Source organism: Anomaloglossus baeobatrachus, chromosome 7 (genome assembly GCF_048569485.1).
Source record: "Anomaloglossus baeobatrachus isolate aAnoBae1 chromosome 7, aAnoBae1.hap1, whole genome shotgun sequence".
NCBI classification, from domain to species: Eukaryota; Metazoa; Chordata; class Amphibia; order Anura; family Aromobatidae; genus Anomaloglossus; species Anomaloglossus baeobatrachus.
This window is the reverse complement of record NC_134359.1, coordinates 218,948,722-218,965,898: the sequence shown is the minus strand read 5'-3', so window position 1 is coordinate 218,965,898 and position 17,177 is coordinate 218,948,722. Positions and strand designations below refer to the sequence as shown.

General features: G+C 48.6%; 1 protein-coding gene across 2 annotated transcripts in view; it reads left to right on the top strand.

Annotated features, from left to right (window-relative positions):
• Positions 1-17,177, top strand: part of USP7 (ubiquitin specific peptidase 7) — a 245,198-nt gene that overhangs the window by 208,638 nt on the left and 19,383 nt on the right. Inside the window, exons 18-25 of one of the 2 annotated variants that reach the window (XM_075317906.1) lie at positions 5,095-5,200; positions 5,436-5,528; positions 5,613-5,680; positions 7,608-7,708; positions 8,529-8,682; positions 15,873-15,940; positions 16,452-16,560; positions 16,642-16,719. In XM_075317906.1, coding sequence (XP_075174021.1) covers positions 5,095-5,200; positions 5,436-5,528; positions 5,613-5,680; positions 7,608-7,708; positions 8,529-8,682; positions 15,873-15,940; positions 16,452-16,560; positions 16,642-16,719 — 777 coding nt within the window. Of the gene's footprint in view, positions 1-5,094; positions 5,207-5,435; positions 5,529-5,612; positions 5,681-7,607; positions 7,709-8,528; positions 8,683-15,872; positions 15,941-16,451; positions 16,561-16,641; positions 16,720-17,177 lie in introns of both variants that reach the window. The other variant, XM_075317905.1, reaches the window with a different exon arrangement.

Genomic DNA, 17,177 nt, shown 5'->3' with positions numbered 1-17,177 from the left:
GTCCTTACACAGACCCAGGACACTGTTGGATCGGCGCCTCCAGGTCCCTCTCGGTCCCCGCCGCAGCGCGCTCCCGGGGTGGGCTCTATGTTTCACGTAGAGGACTCCTCCACGGACCACAGCCCCAGACCTGCTAAGCGGGCCCGCTTGGAATCCTCAGCTTCATCACGCTGCTCAGATTCCCGGCTGGAGGACTCGCTGGAGGACGAGGCGGAGGTCGCAGCTCAGGGCTCTGACCATGACGTTGCCCTCAACCTTGATACACCTGAAGGGGACGCCTTACTAAATGATCTTATCTCGTCCATCAACCAGGTGTTAGATCTATCTCCCCCGCCTCCACCTATAGAGGATTCGGCTTCTCAGCAGGAGAAACACCAGTTTCGGTTCCCCAAACGTACGCGGAGTGCGTTTTTCGACCACTCTAACTTCAAGGATGCTGTCCAGAAACCCAGAGCGGTTCCGGACAAGCGCTTTACTAAGCGCCTTGCTGACACATGTTACCCCTTCCCCTCTGACGTAGTTAAGGGTTGGGCTCCGTGTCCTAAGGTGGATCCTCCAGTCTCTAGATTGGCGGCTAGATCTGTGGTATCGGTTACAGATGGCTCATCGCTAAAAGATGCCACTGACAGGCAGATAGAGCTCCTGGTGAAATCCATCTATGAAGCCACGGGCGCGTCTTTTGCCCCGGCTTTTGCAGCAGTGTGGGCACTCCAAGCTATCTCGGCTTGTCTAACCGAGATTAATGTGGTCACACGTAATTCTGCTCCGCAGGTTGCGTCTTTGACTTCTCAGGCGTCGGCGTTTTCTTCATACGCCATGAATGCAGTCCTAGACTCTGCTAGCCGTACAGCGGTGGCATCCGCTAATTCGGTGGCGGTCCGCAGAGCCATGTGGCTGCGCGAATGGAAGGCAGACTCGGCTTCCAAGAGATTCCTAACCGGTTTGCCGTTTTCTGGCGACCGATTGTTTGGAGAACGATTGGATGAGATTATTAAAGAATCCAAGGGAAAGGACTCCTCCTTACCCCAGTCCAGGCCGAAGCAACCTCAGCAACGTAAGATACAATCGAGGTTTCGGTCCTTTCGCCCCTCCGCCAGGTCCCAATCCTCTTCGTCCAATAGGCCGGAGAAAGGTCAGAGGAACTCCTACGCGTGGCGGTCTAAGTCACACCCCCAAAAGGCTGCCGGAGGCACTGCCTCCAAGGCGGCCTCCTCATGACTCTGGGCATCCCCGAACCGCATCCTCGGTCGGTGGCAGGCTCTCCCGCTTTTGCGACACCTGGTGGCCACATGTTCAAGACCGATGGGTGAGAGACATTCTGTCTCACGGTTACAGGATAGAGTTCACCTCTCGTCCTCCAACTCGTTTCTTCACAACCTCCCCCCCCCGCTCGGGCCGACGCACTTCTTCAGGCAGTAGCCGCTCTGAAGACAGAAGGAGTTGTGATTCCCGTCCCCCCTCAGGAACAGGGGCGCGGTTTTTACTCCAACTTGTTCGTGGTGCCAAAGAAGGACGGTTCATTCCGTCCCGTTCTGGACCTCAAACTGTTCAACAGACATGTGAGAACCAGACGGTTCAGGATGGAATCTCTCCGCTCGGTCATCGCTTCGATGTCACAGGGAGACTTTCTCGCATCGATCGACATCAAGGATGCTTATCTCCATGTGCCGATCGCACCCGAACATCAACGCTTCTTGCGTTTCGCCATAGGGGACGAACACCTTCAGTTCGTGGCATTGCCGTTCGGCTTGGCGACAGCCCCACGGGTTTTCACCAAAGTCATGGCATCCGCTGTGGCGGTCCTACACTCCCAAGGCCACTCGGTGATTCCTTACTTAGACGATCTCCTAGTCAGGGCACCGTCTCGGGAGGCATGTCAACACAGCCTGACCGTCGCTCTGGAGACTCTCCAGCAGTTCGGGTGGATCATCAACTTTCCAAAATCCAAGTTGACGCCGACCCAGTCATTGACATACCTCGGGATGGAGTTTCATACCCAGTCAGCGGTAGTCAAGCTACCACTGGACAAACAGCTTTCTCTGCAAGCAGGGGTGCAATCTCTTCTTCAGAGTCAGTCACACCCATTGAGGCGCCTCATGCACTTCCTAGGGAAGATGGTGGCAGCGATGGAGGCAGTGCCCTTCGCGCAATTTCATCTACGCCCACTCCAATGGGACATTCTCCACAAGTGGGACAAGAGATCGACTTCCCTCGACAAGAATGTCTCTCTTTCCCTGGCAACCAAGACTTCTCTTCAGTGGTGGCTTCTTCCCACTTCTCTATCGCAGGGAAAATCCTTCCTGCCCCCAACCTGGGCTGTGGTGACCACGGACGCGAGCCTGTCAGGGTGGGGAGCAGTGTTTCTCCACCACAGGGCTCAGGGGACCTGGACTCCGAGAGAGTCTTCCCTTCAGATCAATGTTCTGGAGATAAGGGCAGTGTATCTAGCCCTATTGGCGTTCCATCAGTGGCTGGAGGGCAGGCAGATCCGTATCCAGTCGGACAACGCCACTGCAGTCGCCTACATCAATCACCAGGGCGGCACTCGCAGTCGTCAAGCCTTCCAGGAAGTACGGCGAATTCTGCAGTGGGTGGAAGCCACAGGCTCCACCATCTCCGCAGTTCACATACCGGGAGTAGAAAACTGGGAAGCAGATTTTCTCAGTCGTCAGGGCATGGACGCGGGGGAATGGTCTCTGCACCCAGAGGTGTTTCGAGAGATCTGTCGCCGCTGGGGAACGCCGGACGTCGATCTCATGGCGTCACGGCACAACAACAAGGTCCCAGCATTCATGGCACGATCTCAGGATCACAGAGCTCTGGCGGCGGATGCATTAGTACAGGATTGGTCGCAGTTTTGACTGCCTTATGTGTTTCCTCCTCTGGCGATGCTGCCCAGAGTATTACGCAAGATCAGGTCCGACTGCCGCCGCGCCATTCTCGTCGCTCCAGACTGGCTGAGGCGATCGTGGTACCCGGATCTGTGGCATCTCACGGTGGGTCAACCGTGGGCCATTCCAGACCGCACAGACTTGCTGTCACAAGGGCCGTTTTTCCATCTGAATTCTGCGGCCCTCAACCTGACTGTGTGGCCATTGAGTCCTGGCTCCTAGCATCGTCAGGGTTATCTCAGGATGTCATTGCCACTATGAGACAAGCCAGGAAACCAACGTCCGCCAAGATCTATTACAGGACTTGGCGGATATTCTTGTCCTGGTGCTCTGTGAATGGATTTACTCCATGGCCTTTTGCCTTACCCATTTTTCTTTCCTTCCTTCAATCTGGAATGGACAAAGGTTTGTCACTAAGCTCTCTCAAGGGACAAGTATCGGCGCTCTCAGTATTTTTTCAAAGGCGCCTGGCCAGGCTCCCGCAGGTCCGCACGTTCCTGCAAGGAGTATGCCACATAGTCCCACCTTACAAGCGTCCACGAGAGCCCTGGGACCTTAACAGGGTGCTAACGGCTCTTCAGAAACCACCATTCGAGCCGCTGCGAGATGTCTCCTTATCACGTCTTTCGCAGAAGGTGGCTTTTCTTGTGGCAGTCACATCACTCCGAAGAGTGTCGGATCTTGCAGCGCTGTTATGCAAAGCCCCCTTCCTGGTTTTTCACCAGGATAAGGTGGTTCTGCGTCCTGTTCCGGAATTTCTCCCTAAGGTGGTATCTCCTTTTCATCTCAATCAGGATATCACCTTACCTTCTTTTTGCCCTAATCCAATTCACCGATGTGAAAAGGATTTGCACGCATTAGATCTAGTGAGAGCACTCCGGTACTACGTGTCTCGCACAGCGCCCTTGCGCCGTGCAGATGCACTCTTTGTACTTGTCGCCGGTCAGCGTAAGGGTTCGCAGGCTTCCAAGTCAACCTTGGCTCGGTGGATCAAGGAACCGATTCTTGAAGCTTACCGTTCTTTGGGGCTTCCGCTTCCTTCGGGGCTGAAAGCCCATTCTACCAGAGCCGTGGGTGCGTCCTGGGCATTGCGGCACCGGGCGACGGCTCAGCAGGTGTGTCAGGCAGCTACCTGGTCTAGCCTGCACACATTCACGAAACACTATCAGGTGCATACCTATGCTTCGGCAGATGCCAGTCTAGGTAGGCGAGTCCTTCAGGCGGTGGTTGCCCACCTGTAAGAGGGAGCCGTGTCGGCTCTATTTATCGAGGTATTCTTTTACCCACCCAGGGACTGCTTTTGGACGTCCCAATTGTCTGGGTCTCCCAATGGAGCGACAAAGAAGGGAATTTTGTTTACTTACCGTAAATTCCTTTTCTTCTAGCTCCAATTGGGAGACCCAGCACCCGCCCCTATTCCCTTCGGGCTTGTTGTTCTGTTGTGTACACATGTTGTTCATGTTCAATTGTTTCTTTGGTTCATGGTTTCAGTTCTCCGAACATCCTTCGGATTGAATTTACCTTAGACCAATTTATAAGTTTCCTCCTTCCTGCTCTTGCACCAAAACTGAGGAGCCCGTGAGGCACGGGAGGGTGTATAGGCAGAGGGGAGGGGTTACACTTTTGAGTGTAATACTTTGTGTGGCCTCCGGAGGCAGAAGCTATACACCCAATTGTCTGGGTCTCCCAATTGGAGCTAGAAGAAAAGGAATTTACGGTAAGTAAACAAAATTCCCTTCTTTTCTTAGATTTAAGAAGCTGATTTACATATGTGCTGGACATTCACCTCCCTGGGAGGCTTATTTGAAATAGAAGGTGGTGTTCCCAGTGTGAGACATGTAATAACTGACAGTCCGCTCTCCTGATCTACATGTCTCACACTGGTAATGCCCCTTTCATGTCAAATAACCTCTGGAGGCAGATTCTCTGGGAGATCAGTGTCCGGCCCATAGATTTTAACAGCTCAGTTACATATTAAGAAATAGGGGGATTTCTCTGAAATAAGACATTGGATTGTAGATATCAAAGCACCATTTTAGTCCCCCTCCTAAGCCCTTTATTCCCTTATAGACCCCTTAGGAGGGTTGATCCCACTGACTCATTCCCTTTAATGGACGTTCATTATCTGCTGTTATCTGACGCTGTGATTGTCTGCTAATAACTCTCCTTTCCGCTGTATTTTTGTATTATATTTGTCATGTAGATGATTGAGTTGAGTGACAATGAAAATCCTTGGACAATATTTTTGGAAACGGTAGATCCAGAAATGGCAGCTAGTGGGGCGACGCTTCCCAAGTTTGACAAAGATCGTAAGTGTAGGCTATCCTCTCTAAATATTTCTCTTTCTACATTTAACCCTTTTGATTTATTGATAGAGATGTAATTCTGAGTGGCCGGAGATCCGCACTGTCTTGGTGCCGTTGGGTTTTAATCGCTCGATTCCAGCCCATTAGAATAATTGTATAAATTTACTTTTTTACCATTTCACTAGAAATCCCAGTACGGAGTCCTGCGCTGTTCTTACTGACGCTTTCTCTTCCACAGATGACGTCATGCTCTTTCTAAAAATGTACGATCCAAAAAGCCGAAGCTTAAATTACTGTGGACATATCTATACCCCAATTTCCTGTAAAATACGTAAGTAGGCTGCATGGGGGGTGTAATGATTTTATGGATGTTTTGTAGTCCTAGATCTAATTTTTCTCTTCTGCCTCCAAACAGGCGACCTACTGCCAGTTATGTGTGAGAGAGCTGGATTTCCGCAAGGAACTAACCTTATCCTCTATGAGGTAAAACACTTGACGTCCAGAATATGATGCCCACCATGGGCATCACATATGTACAGTTTTCATGTGGTCTCTGTGATTGCGTGGACGTTTCCCCCCCCCCCCCCAGGCGAAGATTTACTGACAGGTTAATTGCTCCCACTTTGGTTGAGATGGCGAGTAATATATTGAACCCTTTTGGGTGGAGAATAGATGAAGACTGCTGCAGAATATGTTGGTGCTATGTAAGCAGCAGACTTATTGAACACATTTGGCCACTTTTATATTCAGGCCTAAATGTTTCTGAGCCTAGTGATTGGCTGCAGTGGTCACTGACACTGTCAATGTCACATCACTTCTGCAGCTTATCAGTGAAGACCAACACATTAGCAATGCTGGAACAAGTGCGACTAAGAAACGGCTCTGATTTTATATAGCTACGTAACTTTCCTAACTAAAGTTTATTCTGGATAACCCCTTTAATTCCTTCCCGATTTAGGACGTAACAGCCCAAATCTGCCCGGAACTCTTAGGCGGGCTTTGCACACTACGACATCGCAGGTGCGATGTCGGTGGGGTCAAATTGAAAATGACGCACTTCCGGCATCGCATGCGACATCGTAGTGTGTAAAGGCTCGATGATACGATTAACGAGCGCAAAAGCGTCGTAATCGTATCATCGGTGCAGCGTCGGCGTAATCCATGATTACGCTGACGCGACAGTCCGATGTTGTTCCTCGCTCCTGCGGCAGCACACATCGCTGTGTGTGAAGCCGCAGGAGCGAGGAACATCTCCTACCGGCGTCACTGCGGCTTCCGTAGGATATGCGGAAGGAAGGAGATGGGCGGGATGTTTACATCCCACTCATCTCCGCTCCGATTGGCCGCCTGGCGTGTGACGTCGCTATGACTCAGCACGACCCGCCCCTTAACAAGGAGGCGGGTCGCCGGCCAGAGCGACGGTCGCAGGACAGGTGAGTCCATGTGAAGCTGCCGTAGCGATAATGTTCGCTACGGCAGCTATCACAAGGATATCGCTGCTGCGACGGGGGCGGGTACTATCGCACTTGGCATCGCAGCATCGGCCTGCGATGTCGCAGCGTGCAAAGTACCCCTTACTCCAATCTTGCACCTCAACCATTTAGATGCTGCTATCAGTCTCTGCAGGATATAAATGGTGCAGATGCAGAGGACTCTGTGCACAGGCTCTCATTGTCCTTCCACCAATTGGCCACATGGAACCCATGGGTTGTGATGGGAACTGGGTGCCTCCGGAAAATCCCCATGGCTGCCACCAGTCTTTCTATGAATTTGTTTTATAGGAGAGCGTTATGTCACTGTATACTGCAGTAAATCATTATTGAAGTGCATAAAATGATTGCAGAATAAAAAAGGTTGTTTAAATGTAAAAAAAATTGAATTGTCTAACATCCCCTTAAAAAAAACCAAACAAGCATATATTAAGTCTGATCTATCAAATTTATAAAGTTAACGAATCTGAGCAGTAATCGCTGTAACGAGAAAGATCAAACCTCCCAGAATTGCCATTTCTCAGTCGCCGCAGCTCCCTAAAAAATAAAAAAAAAAACTCAATTGAAAACCTAACAAAATGTCATGTGCACTCCCAAAATGTCATCTCGCCTCTCAAAAACAACCCCTGACACAGCGCTATTGTTTGAAAAAGACGTTCGGAGACCATGGCGGCACAAACCACATTTTTATCTCCTGTTTTTGTTTTTACAAATTTCTGACTTTTTTTTTTTTTTTTTTTACCATCCACTCAAATAGTAATAAGAAAGCTACAATTATGATGAGCTTTTACATTTCAACTCTCAGAGCTTTTGTATTTCTCCACTGTAAGAGGTTGCTTGTGAAGCTGCTAGTTTCTTTGAGATTTTTGCTATGCTTTTTTCTTTTTTTAATTTTGTGATACATTCTTATTTGATTGCAGGAAGTCAAACCGAACTTAACAGAACGCATTCAAGATTATGATGTGTCTCTTGATAAAGCACTTGATGAGCTTATGGATGGCGACATCATCGTATTCCAGAAGTGAGTACATAGCAAACTTTTCTGCTCTTCTGTCGCCTTCCACTTTGATATGCGCACGCACGCATGCACACACACGCACGCATGCACACACACACAAGTTTACATACACTATCTATAAAGACACACCTGCATGTTTTTCTCACTATCTGACATTAAATCAAAATAAATCTTTCCCATTTTTAGGTCAATTAGGAACCAAAATTGTATTTGCCAAATCCTAGAATTAGAGAATGTTTTAAGGCATTTTTATTACTTTTTGCAAAGTCAAAAGTTTACATGCATTTCATTAGTATTTGGCACCATTGCCCTTAAACTGTCTGACTTGAGTCAAACGTTCCACAAACAATGACCTGAAGCATACTGCCCAACTGGCTAACTAAGTGGCTAACAAAGCCAATGTTTTGGAGTGGCCATCACAAACCCCTAATCTCAATCCTATTGAGAATATATGGGCAAAGCTGAAAAGGCCGGAGCGAGCAAGGTGACCTACAAACATGGCTCAGTTTACACCAGTTCTGTCAGGTGGAATGGGTCCAAATTCATACCAACAATAATAAAAATAAAATGATTGGTCAATTTTGGTATTTACGTTAAACTGATTTATTTGTCCAAAAAAAAATCAAAAGGAAAGAATGTTAAAGGAACCTAATAAAATAATGCATTTTACCTACCCACTTATCCTGCACAGGTTACCCCATTTGTTAGGGCAGCCAAAGACATTTGGAAGCGTTTTGCTTTTCTCATTCCTGATCTGTAACTGTTACGTACATCCTCATTATAATTGTGTTTTCTGATTGTGATTTATTACGCCCTTGTCTAGAGATGACCCGGAGAATGAGAACAGTGAATTGGCCACTGCTAAGGAATACTTCAGAGACCTTTATCACCGTGTTGATGTAATCTTCTGTGACAAGACAATCCCTAATGATCCGGGATTCGTTGTTACATTGTCTAACAGAATGAATTACTCTCATGTAAGTATTTGATTTTTATCTTAGGCAGATTTTCTTTATCGTAAAGTCTTCCCTTTAGAAAATAAAAATAACTGTGGTACTGCATAATAGGGGCATCTGTCACCCAGCTAACGTGTAACACATGCCCCCTTATGTTCACCGGCACAGGATGACTTCTGAGATCTTATTTTTGTAAATATTTTAAATTGGTATTTGTCTATACAGCAGTGTACATAGGATGTCTGATTTCCTAATCCATTAGCATTGCTTAGCAATTGTATCATGGACAACACATGTATAATGCCCACATGGTGCGTATGGGGGGGTTGGAGGGGGAGTAGACTGTCATGGCTGGAATGGAGATCTGCTTTATTAATGACTTCTCTTCTGGCAGACTGGCCATCTTTGTATGACGGCTATAGTTGGCTTTTTCCATTAGTCCCAGTAGCCAGGAATGGAGTGACCTTTGCTCTATTCACATAGCACACAGGGCCTTGCTCCTGTGGATAAATGGTATACTGTGATTGTGTGAGAAACCCTTTTTTTTTTTTTTTTTTTTTAATATGGGTTTTCTGGGTTTGAGCTAAATTTCTGCCATCAAGCTAGAACTACAAATTGGCAAATCCTGACCGTGTTGTTTACACACATTTTCAGGATTCCTTTGAGTTTCCAGATCTAGTGGCAGTCATGGGACTGTTAGTATGTGACCTGCTTTACTGGTGGTCACTTTTCTTCTAGATTCTGATTTGCTTCTTTCAACATTGGATTAGAAACAACATTGAACGAAGCAGATGGTCAACTTGCCAGCTAGAGTCTCACCAGTAAGCAGGTCACATACTGGTGGTCAGATGACCTCCCACTAGATCTGGCAATTGAGTGGAATCTTGACCTTGTGTGCAGTGTACGGTCAGGATTTGTCAAACTGCAGTCACTTAGTCATTGCAGAAATTTTCATCAAGCCTGAAAAACACCTTTTAAGGTTTTATAATCCTACTATAGAGCCCTTTAATTCGGGAAATATTCTGTGGTCTAAGATGACACAATTTTGTCTGATTTTTCAGAAAATCTTTGTAATTTCCCATAAAGAAAAGCTTGACTGGTACATAACTTACTGTTTCTCGAAACATTTAAATAGAAGCTTAAAGGGAATCTGGCACCAGGTTTTTGCTACTTCATCTGAGCGCAGCATGTTGTAGGCAAAGAGATTCCTAAAGTAACCACATTTATCTTGGATCACTGTGTGCAGTCAGTCTGACTTTATCTCAGAATTGAGTGTAGCAGAGCTAGCTGTCCCATCCACACCAGGCTCTCAATAGATGGTGCATAGACTATGAAGTGGCAATCACAGCAAGTTGATGTGCTGAACTGCTGTGCATGTGGCATAGCCACACCAATTTTAATCACAGAGCAATAAACCTTTTAGTATGAGTAAACAATAGCTCACAGATAAGAGAAACACAATTTTTTTTTTCTCTGACGCCTCATTGGGGGACACAGGACCATGGGTGTTATGCTGCTTATCCATAGGAGGACACTAAGTAGATGCAAAGATGTTAGCGCCTCCCCTGCAGTATACACCCCCTGGCCCAGCCAGGCTACTTCAGTTTTAGCTTAGTGTCTATAGGAGGCACATCTCTGCAGACTACTGCAGCAAGAATTTTTTGTTTTTAGAGGGCGACGGTTCCTTCGGGGACAGATTTCCCAAAACCATCAACAGTCGGGAACGCGGAGTATCGCCTCCCCGTAACCCCTCCTGCGGCGCTGGATCCTGGGCTGTTACTCACTGGACGACAGGTCTCATGGCACTGATTTTCCAGAGCCCAGAGCAGATGAAAACTTCCTCACTCCCTCTGGCAGGGTCTGAGTTGATACTTGCTCCGCACCAGCGTGACCAGACTGCCATCTCTACAGGAGCTGAGGTGAGATCATTCCGATTTTTTCCAGAGCACAGATCAGATGAAAACTTCCTCACTCCCTCTGGCAGGGTCTGAGTTGATACACGGTCTGTGACCGGGCACAGCAGGCGTCAGAATCTGCACACTGCCTCCCTGACAGGAAATTGGAGCAAAGGTCACACTGACTGGATGCACATGGGCTGTTATTGCAGACTCCTGCATAGCATTCCACCTGTGGCGGGGGGGAGGCAAGAGCTCCCAGGACTCAGTGCAGCTGCGGTACACTTAGAGCTTTTTCTGTCCACCATTGTTGTGCAGGGCTGGAGGAGGGAAGGGGAGTCCCTTCCCACCATTTTTTGTTTTTTAATTATATTTTCTCATGCCTTCTTGTCAAAGCTAAGCCCCGTCCCCTCCGACACTCGATAAGCCACGCCCCCCTCACACAGGATCTGCAGAGCATTGCTCCCTCTTGTGGTCAGAGCCTGTGGGCGTCTCTCATAGCTGGCTTCCTCCTTCCCACAGGAACTGTGACACAGGAGGAGGGGGGGGAAGGGCCATCAGTGTTCTGAGTGAGTTATAGCCTCACTTGCATATTAGCTATGCAGAGCATTGCTCCCTCATTACAATCAGTTTGTGGCTCATCAGCCAGGGGCTGCAGTCACATGTTTTATGCCCTGCACAACTACAGCAACAACTATAAGACGCTGAGCTACTAGGGGATGATAGCACCTCTTCCTTCTGAGTCCGGTGCCCCTGTAGCTTACCCCCCCGCCACCACCACAGCAACTGCTGCCAGCCCAGAGCCTATGGCTCCCAGTCCCCCGGAATGGGCACAGTTCCCAGAACCTGGTGCTGGCTATGCATCGTCCTCACACCCCTCGGGGCCCCTGGACAGAACGCAGCCTGATGACACCTCTATAGAGGGTCCTTCTGATATGAATCAGCCCTCTGCTTCACCGGTTGCAGATCAGAAAAATGGCATGACCCCCATGGTTCTCCCTCTGGGGTACATAGATGGGGTTCTCACACATGTTCCGCGGTCTCTGAGGAGCCAGAGGAAGGGGAATGATGTTTGTACCGGGATGATTCCTTGGTTTCAACCTCCCTGAGCGATCTAGCTGCGATGGACTTATTGCAGCAATCAACCAAAACTCTGCATGTGGAAGATCTCCCATCCACTATTACTGACCCTGCGGTCTCCTTTAAAAGGGTGAAGAAACCTCAAAAAAAAAAAAAAAAGGATTTTAACGCCGCTTCGGTATCCGTAAACTCATGGAGTCCCGGTACCCCTTTGGCTTAGCTGTCTCTAAGGGCTAGGCTGATCTGGCCTCTGTGGACCCTCATCTGGCTTCCGCCTGCCTGAAGGACTACTCCTGTCTTTTACTTGATGGATCCTCCTTCAAGGACCCGACAGACAGACAAGTGGAGCAGCTCGATCGCTCTGCCTCGAGGCCGCGGGTCCCTCTCCCCTTCCGTGTGGGTCGCACAGGCACCAGGACTACCAGTTTCCCTCAGACCCTCACAGATGTAACAGTTCACATTGCTGCGGCGGCAGAGTACCTCATGCAGGCCTGCCTCGGCGCTGCTACCTGCGCAGTTATTGCCACTTCAAATACCATAGCCATCCGTAAGGCCCTCTGGTTCCGATAATGGAGAGCGGACTCTGTCTCTAAGAAGCCTCACAGTACTCCTTTCCAGACCGATGGTTTGCCGATCATCTGGACAGGCTCTTTTTTTTGTCTGACGCCACGGGAGGAAAAGAGTACCTCCCTCCCCCAACTCTAGCCCAGGATGTTTTTTACTAGACACGCAGGGCCCGACCTTCTCAGCCCTCCTCAAGTCCACCTCGTCCTGGCAGTCTAGACAAAGACCGAGGAGTCTCGTCCTCCTCCATCTGGGCCGCCGCCTCAGACCACAAATGGGTGTGATACCTTGTGTCTTCCGGTTACCACATTGAATTCTGGACCCGATCCCCTGGTCAGTCTTTTCTCTCAAACCCCCCCTCCAAAGGCTCCAAAACACCACGAGGCCTTCTCCTCAGCAATCCACTCTCTCCAAACGGCGGGGGTGATGGTACCTGTTCCGGACAGCGAGAGGTTCAAGGCCTTCTATTCCAACCGCTCGTGGTCCTCAAAAAAGGACGGGTCAGTTCGTCCCATCCTGGACCTCTAGCACCTGAGCAAACATGTGCACGTAAGGAGATTCAGAATGGACTTCCTAGGGTCCATTATTACTTTTATGGTCGAAGGAGAATTCCTTGCCTCCCTAGCTATCAGGGACGTGTACCTGCACATACCCATCGCTCCAGCTCACCAAAAGTTCCTCCGCTTCGCAGTTCAGGACTTTTTTTTTTTTTTTTTTTTTTTTCCATTTGTGGCCCTACCCTCAGCTCTGCCACAGCACCAAGGGTCTTAACTAAGGTCATGGCGGCCGCCATGAGTGCCCTTCACGCCAGGAGAGTGGCGGTTCTGCCTTGCTTGGATGACCTCCTCATCAAGGGCTCAACCAGCGTGCAGATCTCTGTGGGCACCCTATCCTGCTTAGGGCGGCTTCTGACTCCAGTCAAATCATCCCCGGTCCCGTCAAAATCCGTCACCTCCCTGGCCATGTCCCTGGACACTCTTCGGGGCTTGATATTTTCCCCTCAAGTCAAGGTGACTGCTCTACAACAAGCGGTACACTGCCCTCTACGTACTCCTCTCGCTCCATACGATTCAGTATGAGAGTGCTAGGTAGGATAGCGGCGGCTATAGAGGCAGTGCTGCTTGCTTAGCCACACCACCGCCCACTGCAGCTTGCGCTTCTAGCTGCCTGGGACAAGAGCCCCTTTTTCCTTGGACGAACTTTTCACCTGACCCCTTCAGTCAGGTATGCGCTTTGCTGGTGGCTTCAGTCCTCTTCCATATCGAGGAGGAGTTTTTCTCCCCCAAGTGGACTGGCTACTCCTGACCACGGACGTCAGCCTCTTAGTCTGGGGAGCAGCGTACTGGCTCCACACTGCTTTGGGACGTTGGACACCCCAGGAGTCTTCCCTTCCCAGAAATTATCCTGAAAATCAGCGCGATCTTTTCGCGCTCAGGTCATTCCCCCCCTTCTGCTAGCAGGTCATTTGATTCGGGTCCAATTGGACAATGCAACAGCTGTGGCGTAGGTCAATCTGCAGGGAGGTACCAGCAGCAAGACAGCTTATCTCGAGGTCCTTGGGATCCTCACCTGGACGGGGGTCTGTGTTTTCAGCGTTACACATACCGGGAGTAGAGAACTGGGCGGCGGACCTTCTAAGTCGCCAGGGCCTGGCTGCCGGAGAGTGGTTTCTCCACCCAGAAGTGTTCCCACACATCTGCACTCACTGGAGTACACCAGACGTGGATCTAATGGCCTCAAGGTTGAACGCAAAGGTACCCGCGTTCTTAGCCAGGTCACGTGATCCACAGTCCATTGGCGCGGATGCTCTAGTCTCCTGAAGTCGTTTCAGTCTTCCTTGCATGTTTTTTGCCTCTGCCCCTGCTGCCGCGAGTAATCGGGAAGATCAAGGCAGGAGGAGTCCTGGTGATACTAATAGCACCGGACTAGCCCAGGTGCGCCTGGTATGCTGAATTAGTACAATTGCTCATGGCGCCTCGTAAGCATCCCCAGACCTGCTGAACCAAGGGCCCATTTCCCATAAGAACTCCAGAGCCCTGAAGCTGACAGCCTGGCCATTGAGATCTGGACTTTAACAAGAGCGAGATTCTCTCCTGCGGTCATCTCCACCATGTACAGTGCCCAAAAGCCAGCCTTCATCCCGTTTTTACCACCATATGTAAAAAACTTTCCTTTCCCAGTGCAGGGAATCTAATGTCCAACCTATGCCTCTGGCGATCCCCAGAATTCTTGATTTTTTTTTTTTTGCAGTCAGGTTGCAAAAGGGGTTGGCCCTCAGCTCCCTTAAGGGGCAGGTTTCATCTGTGTCGATATTCTATCAATACCGCCTAGCTTGCAATCCGCAAGTCAAAACTGTCCTCAAGGGTGTTTCCCATCTAGTTTCCCTGTATAAACGGTCGCTGGACTCATGGGACCTCAATCTCGTTTTGGACGGTACCAAGAGGTCCCCTTTTGAACCTCTTAAGGAATCTTCTCTTAGTGGCAATTGCGTCCATCAGACAAGTTTCGGAACTGGCAGCACTCTTGCCGCGAACCCTTTCTGATCTTTCATCAGGACAAGGTGGTTTTACGCCCCCTTCCGGATTTTTTCCCAAGGTTACTTCCCCATTTCATATGAACGAGGACATTGTTCTGCCTTCCTTTTGTCCACACCCAGTCCATGGGGTGGAAAGGGTTCTATATTCGCTAGACCTTGTGAGGGCTCTCAGATATTACGTACCTAGGACAGCCCCTTTAGGAACATAGACTCCTTGTTCGTCATTCTTGAAAGGCCTAAGAAAGGAGAGGCAGCTTCATAGGCAACGCTGGCTCGCTGGATTCACTCTGCGATCCAGGAGGTCTACCGCTTGCAACTCAAGCCCATTCCTAGTGGGCTGTGGACTCATTCCACGCGAGCAGTTGGCGCCTCTGGGGCCATTAGGCATCAGGCTTCAGTGGAACAGAGGTGTAAGGCTGCGACCTGGTCTTGCCTACATACTGTTTCAAAGCATTACTGAGTCCATACCCAGGCTTCGGCTGAGGCGAACCTAGGTAGGAAAATTCTACAAACGATAGTGGAGTACCTATCTCAGTAGGCGCTCCTGGCTATCTGGGACTGGTTCCTAGTCCTTGGGTTGCATTTGTTTATCCACCCATGGACCGCTTTAGGACATCCCATGGTCCTGTGTCCCCCAATGAGGCGTCAGAGAAAAACGGATTTTTGTGTACTCACAGTAAAATCGTTTTCTCTTAGCCATCATTGGGAGACACAGCACCCTCCCTTTTGCCTTTTGCCCTGTTGGGCCTTAGCTTTTTTCTCTCAGTAGTTTTTTGTTATGAGTATTCACTCACGTTTTGTTACTTGTTCTCCTTCTGCTTGCGTACTAAAAGTGAAGTAGCCTGGCTGGGCCAGGGGGTGTATACTGCAGGGAGGGAGCTAACATCTTTGTACCTACTTAGTGTCCTCCTATGGATAGGCAGCATAACACCCATGGTCCTGTGTTTCCCAATGATGGCTAAGAGAAAACAATTTTACGGTGAGTACACACAAATCCGTTTTTTTTTTCTTCTTTTTTTAACTCTTTCAGCACGCTGTTCTCAGCTTACAGGCAATCTGGCACCAGGATTTTGCAATGTAACTATTACATTGTTTCTAAAATGATAGTCTTTCTAAATTTGTTTTTCTTTTTCCAGGTTGCAAAAACTGTTGCACAAAGGCTGAACACTGACCCGATGCTTCTACAGTTTTTTAAATCTCAAGGGTAAGTGCCATGGATGCCGAGGTGGCACAGATACCAGGCAGCGTGCTCTGGGTTACATAGCAGTCCACATGCTTTGCATAACCTTTGTTATGCAGGACCCATGGCTGGGAACAGTAAATTGGTGTAACCTGTATTTGTGCCGCCATATTTTAGTAAATGGTACCTGGGAATTTCATGGTTTGTCTTAATAACTAAAAGGCTGAGACTTCATTGTATTTCAATATTTTCTATTCTTTCAATGTTAGTTTCAGTCTTTACACCCCTCTTATGTATTTAATCCCTCTTTTGTTGTATTGATGGTCCTATGTAGTACCGTTTTGTGAAAGGGTTTGGAATGAACCTGAAACGCGTAAATAAGCTACTTGAAGCATTGCCATACGCAGAACTACTCCTCCTTCACAGCAGAACGTCTATCTCCTACTTCTCCTTAATGCAAGCGATTGAAACACATGATATACTGAGATTTTAGTAATTATAAATGAAGCTCTTACTTAAAACCTAATATTTTCAGTTACAGGGATGGTCCTGGAAACCCTCTTAGGCATAACTACGAAGGAACTTTACGGGACCTTCTGCAATTCTTCAAGCCTAGGCAACCCAAGAAACTCTATTATCAGCAGGTATGTCCTCATATAACAGATTAACTATTCTTCTCTGGAGCATTGGCCACTCATGTGACTTGTATAATATTTCTCTTCCAGCTGAAAATGAAGATTACAGACTTTGAAAACAGAAGGAGCTTCAAATGTATATGGCTGAATAGCCAGTTTAGAGAAGAGGTACATGTTTTTGCTTAATGTCTTCCCATCTTATGATGTTAGTAACACACTCTATGGTCTGTGGGAGTCTAACTATAAGGGCTTAGCCCTATAATGCTGCATTTCGCTCCCTGCCCAGTACCACTTGCTGTTTGGAGAGCTGTAGCGTGGGTATGTTTTAAGAGTATGGGGCCAGTAGCAGATCCTGCACAGTTTGAGGGCCAGGATCGCCACTATGCTGGAAAAACAAAGGAGAAGGTCTACACTACATTGCAGCTCGGTGGGGGACGCAATGGGTAAAACCACACTTGTCAGAAAACTGGCATATCTTAGCCCTTTGAAAAGTTCTAGGATATAGCTACTAATGACTAGCACACATGAAGTAGAAGTGGTTATAACTAGTGATGGGCAAACTTGCTCGCCACTGCTCGTTACTCAGGGTGCTCAGGTACTCGCAGAGCTCTAATATTTCTCCGTGA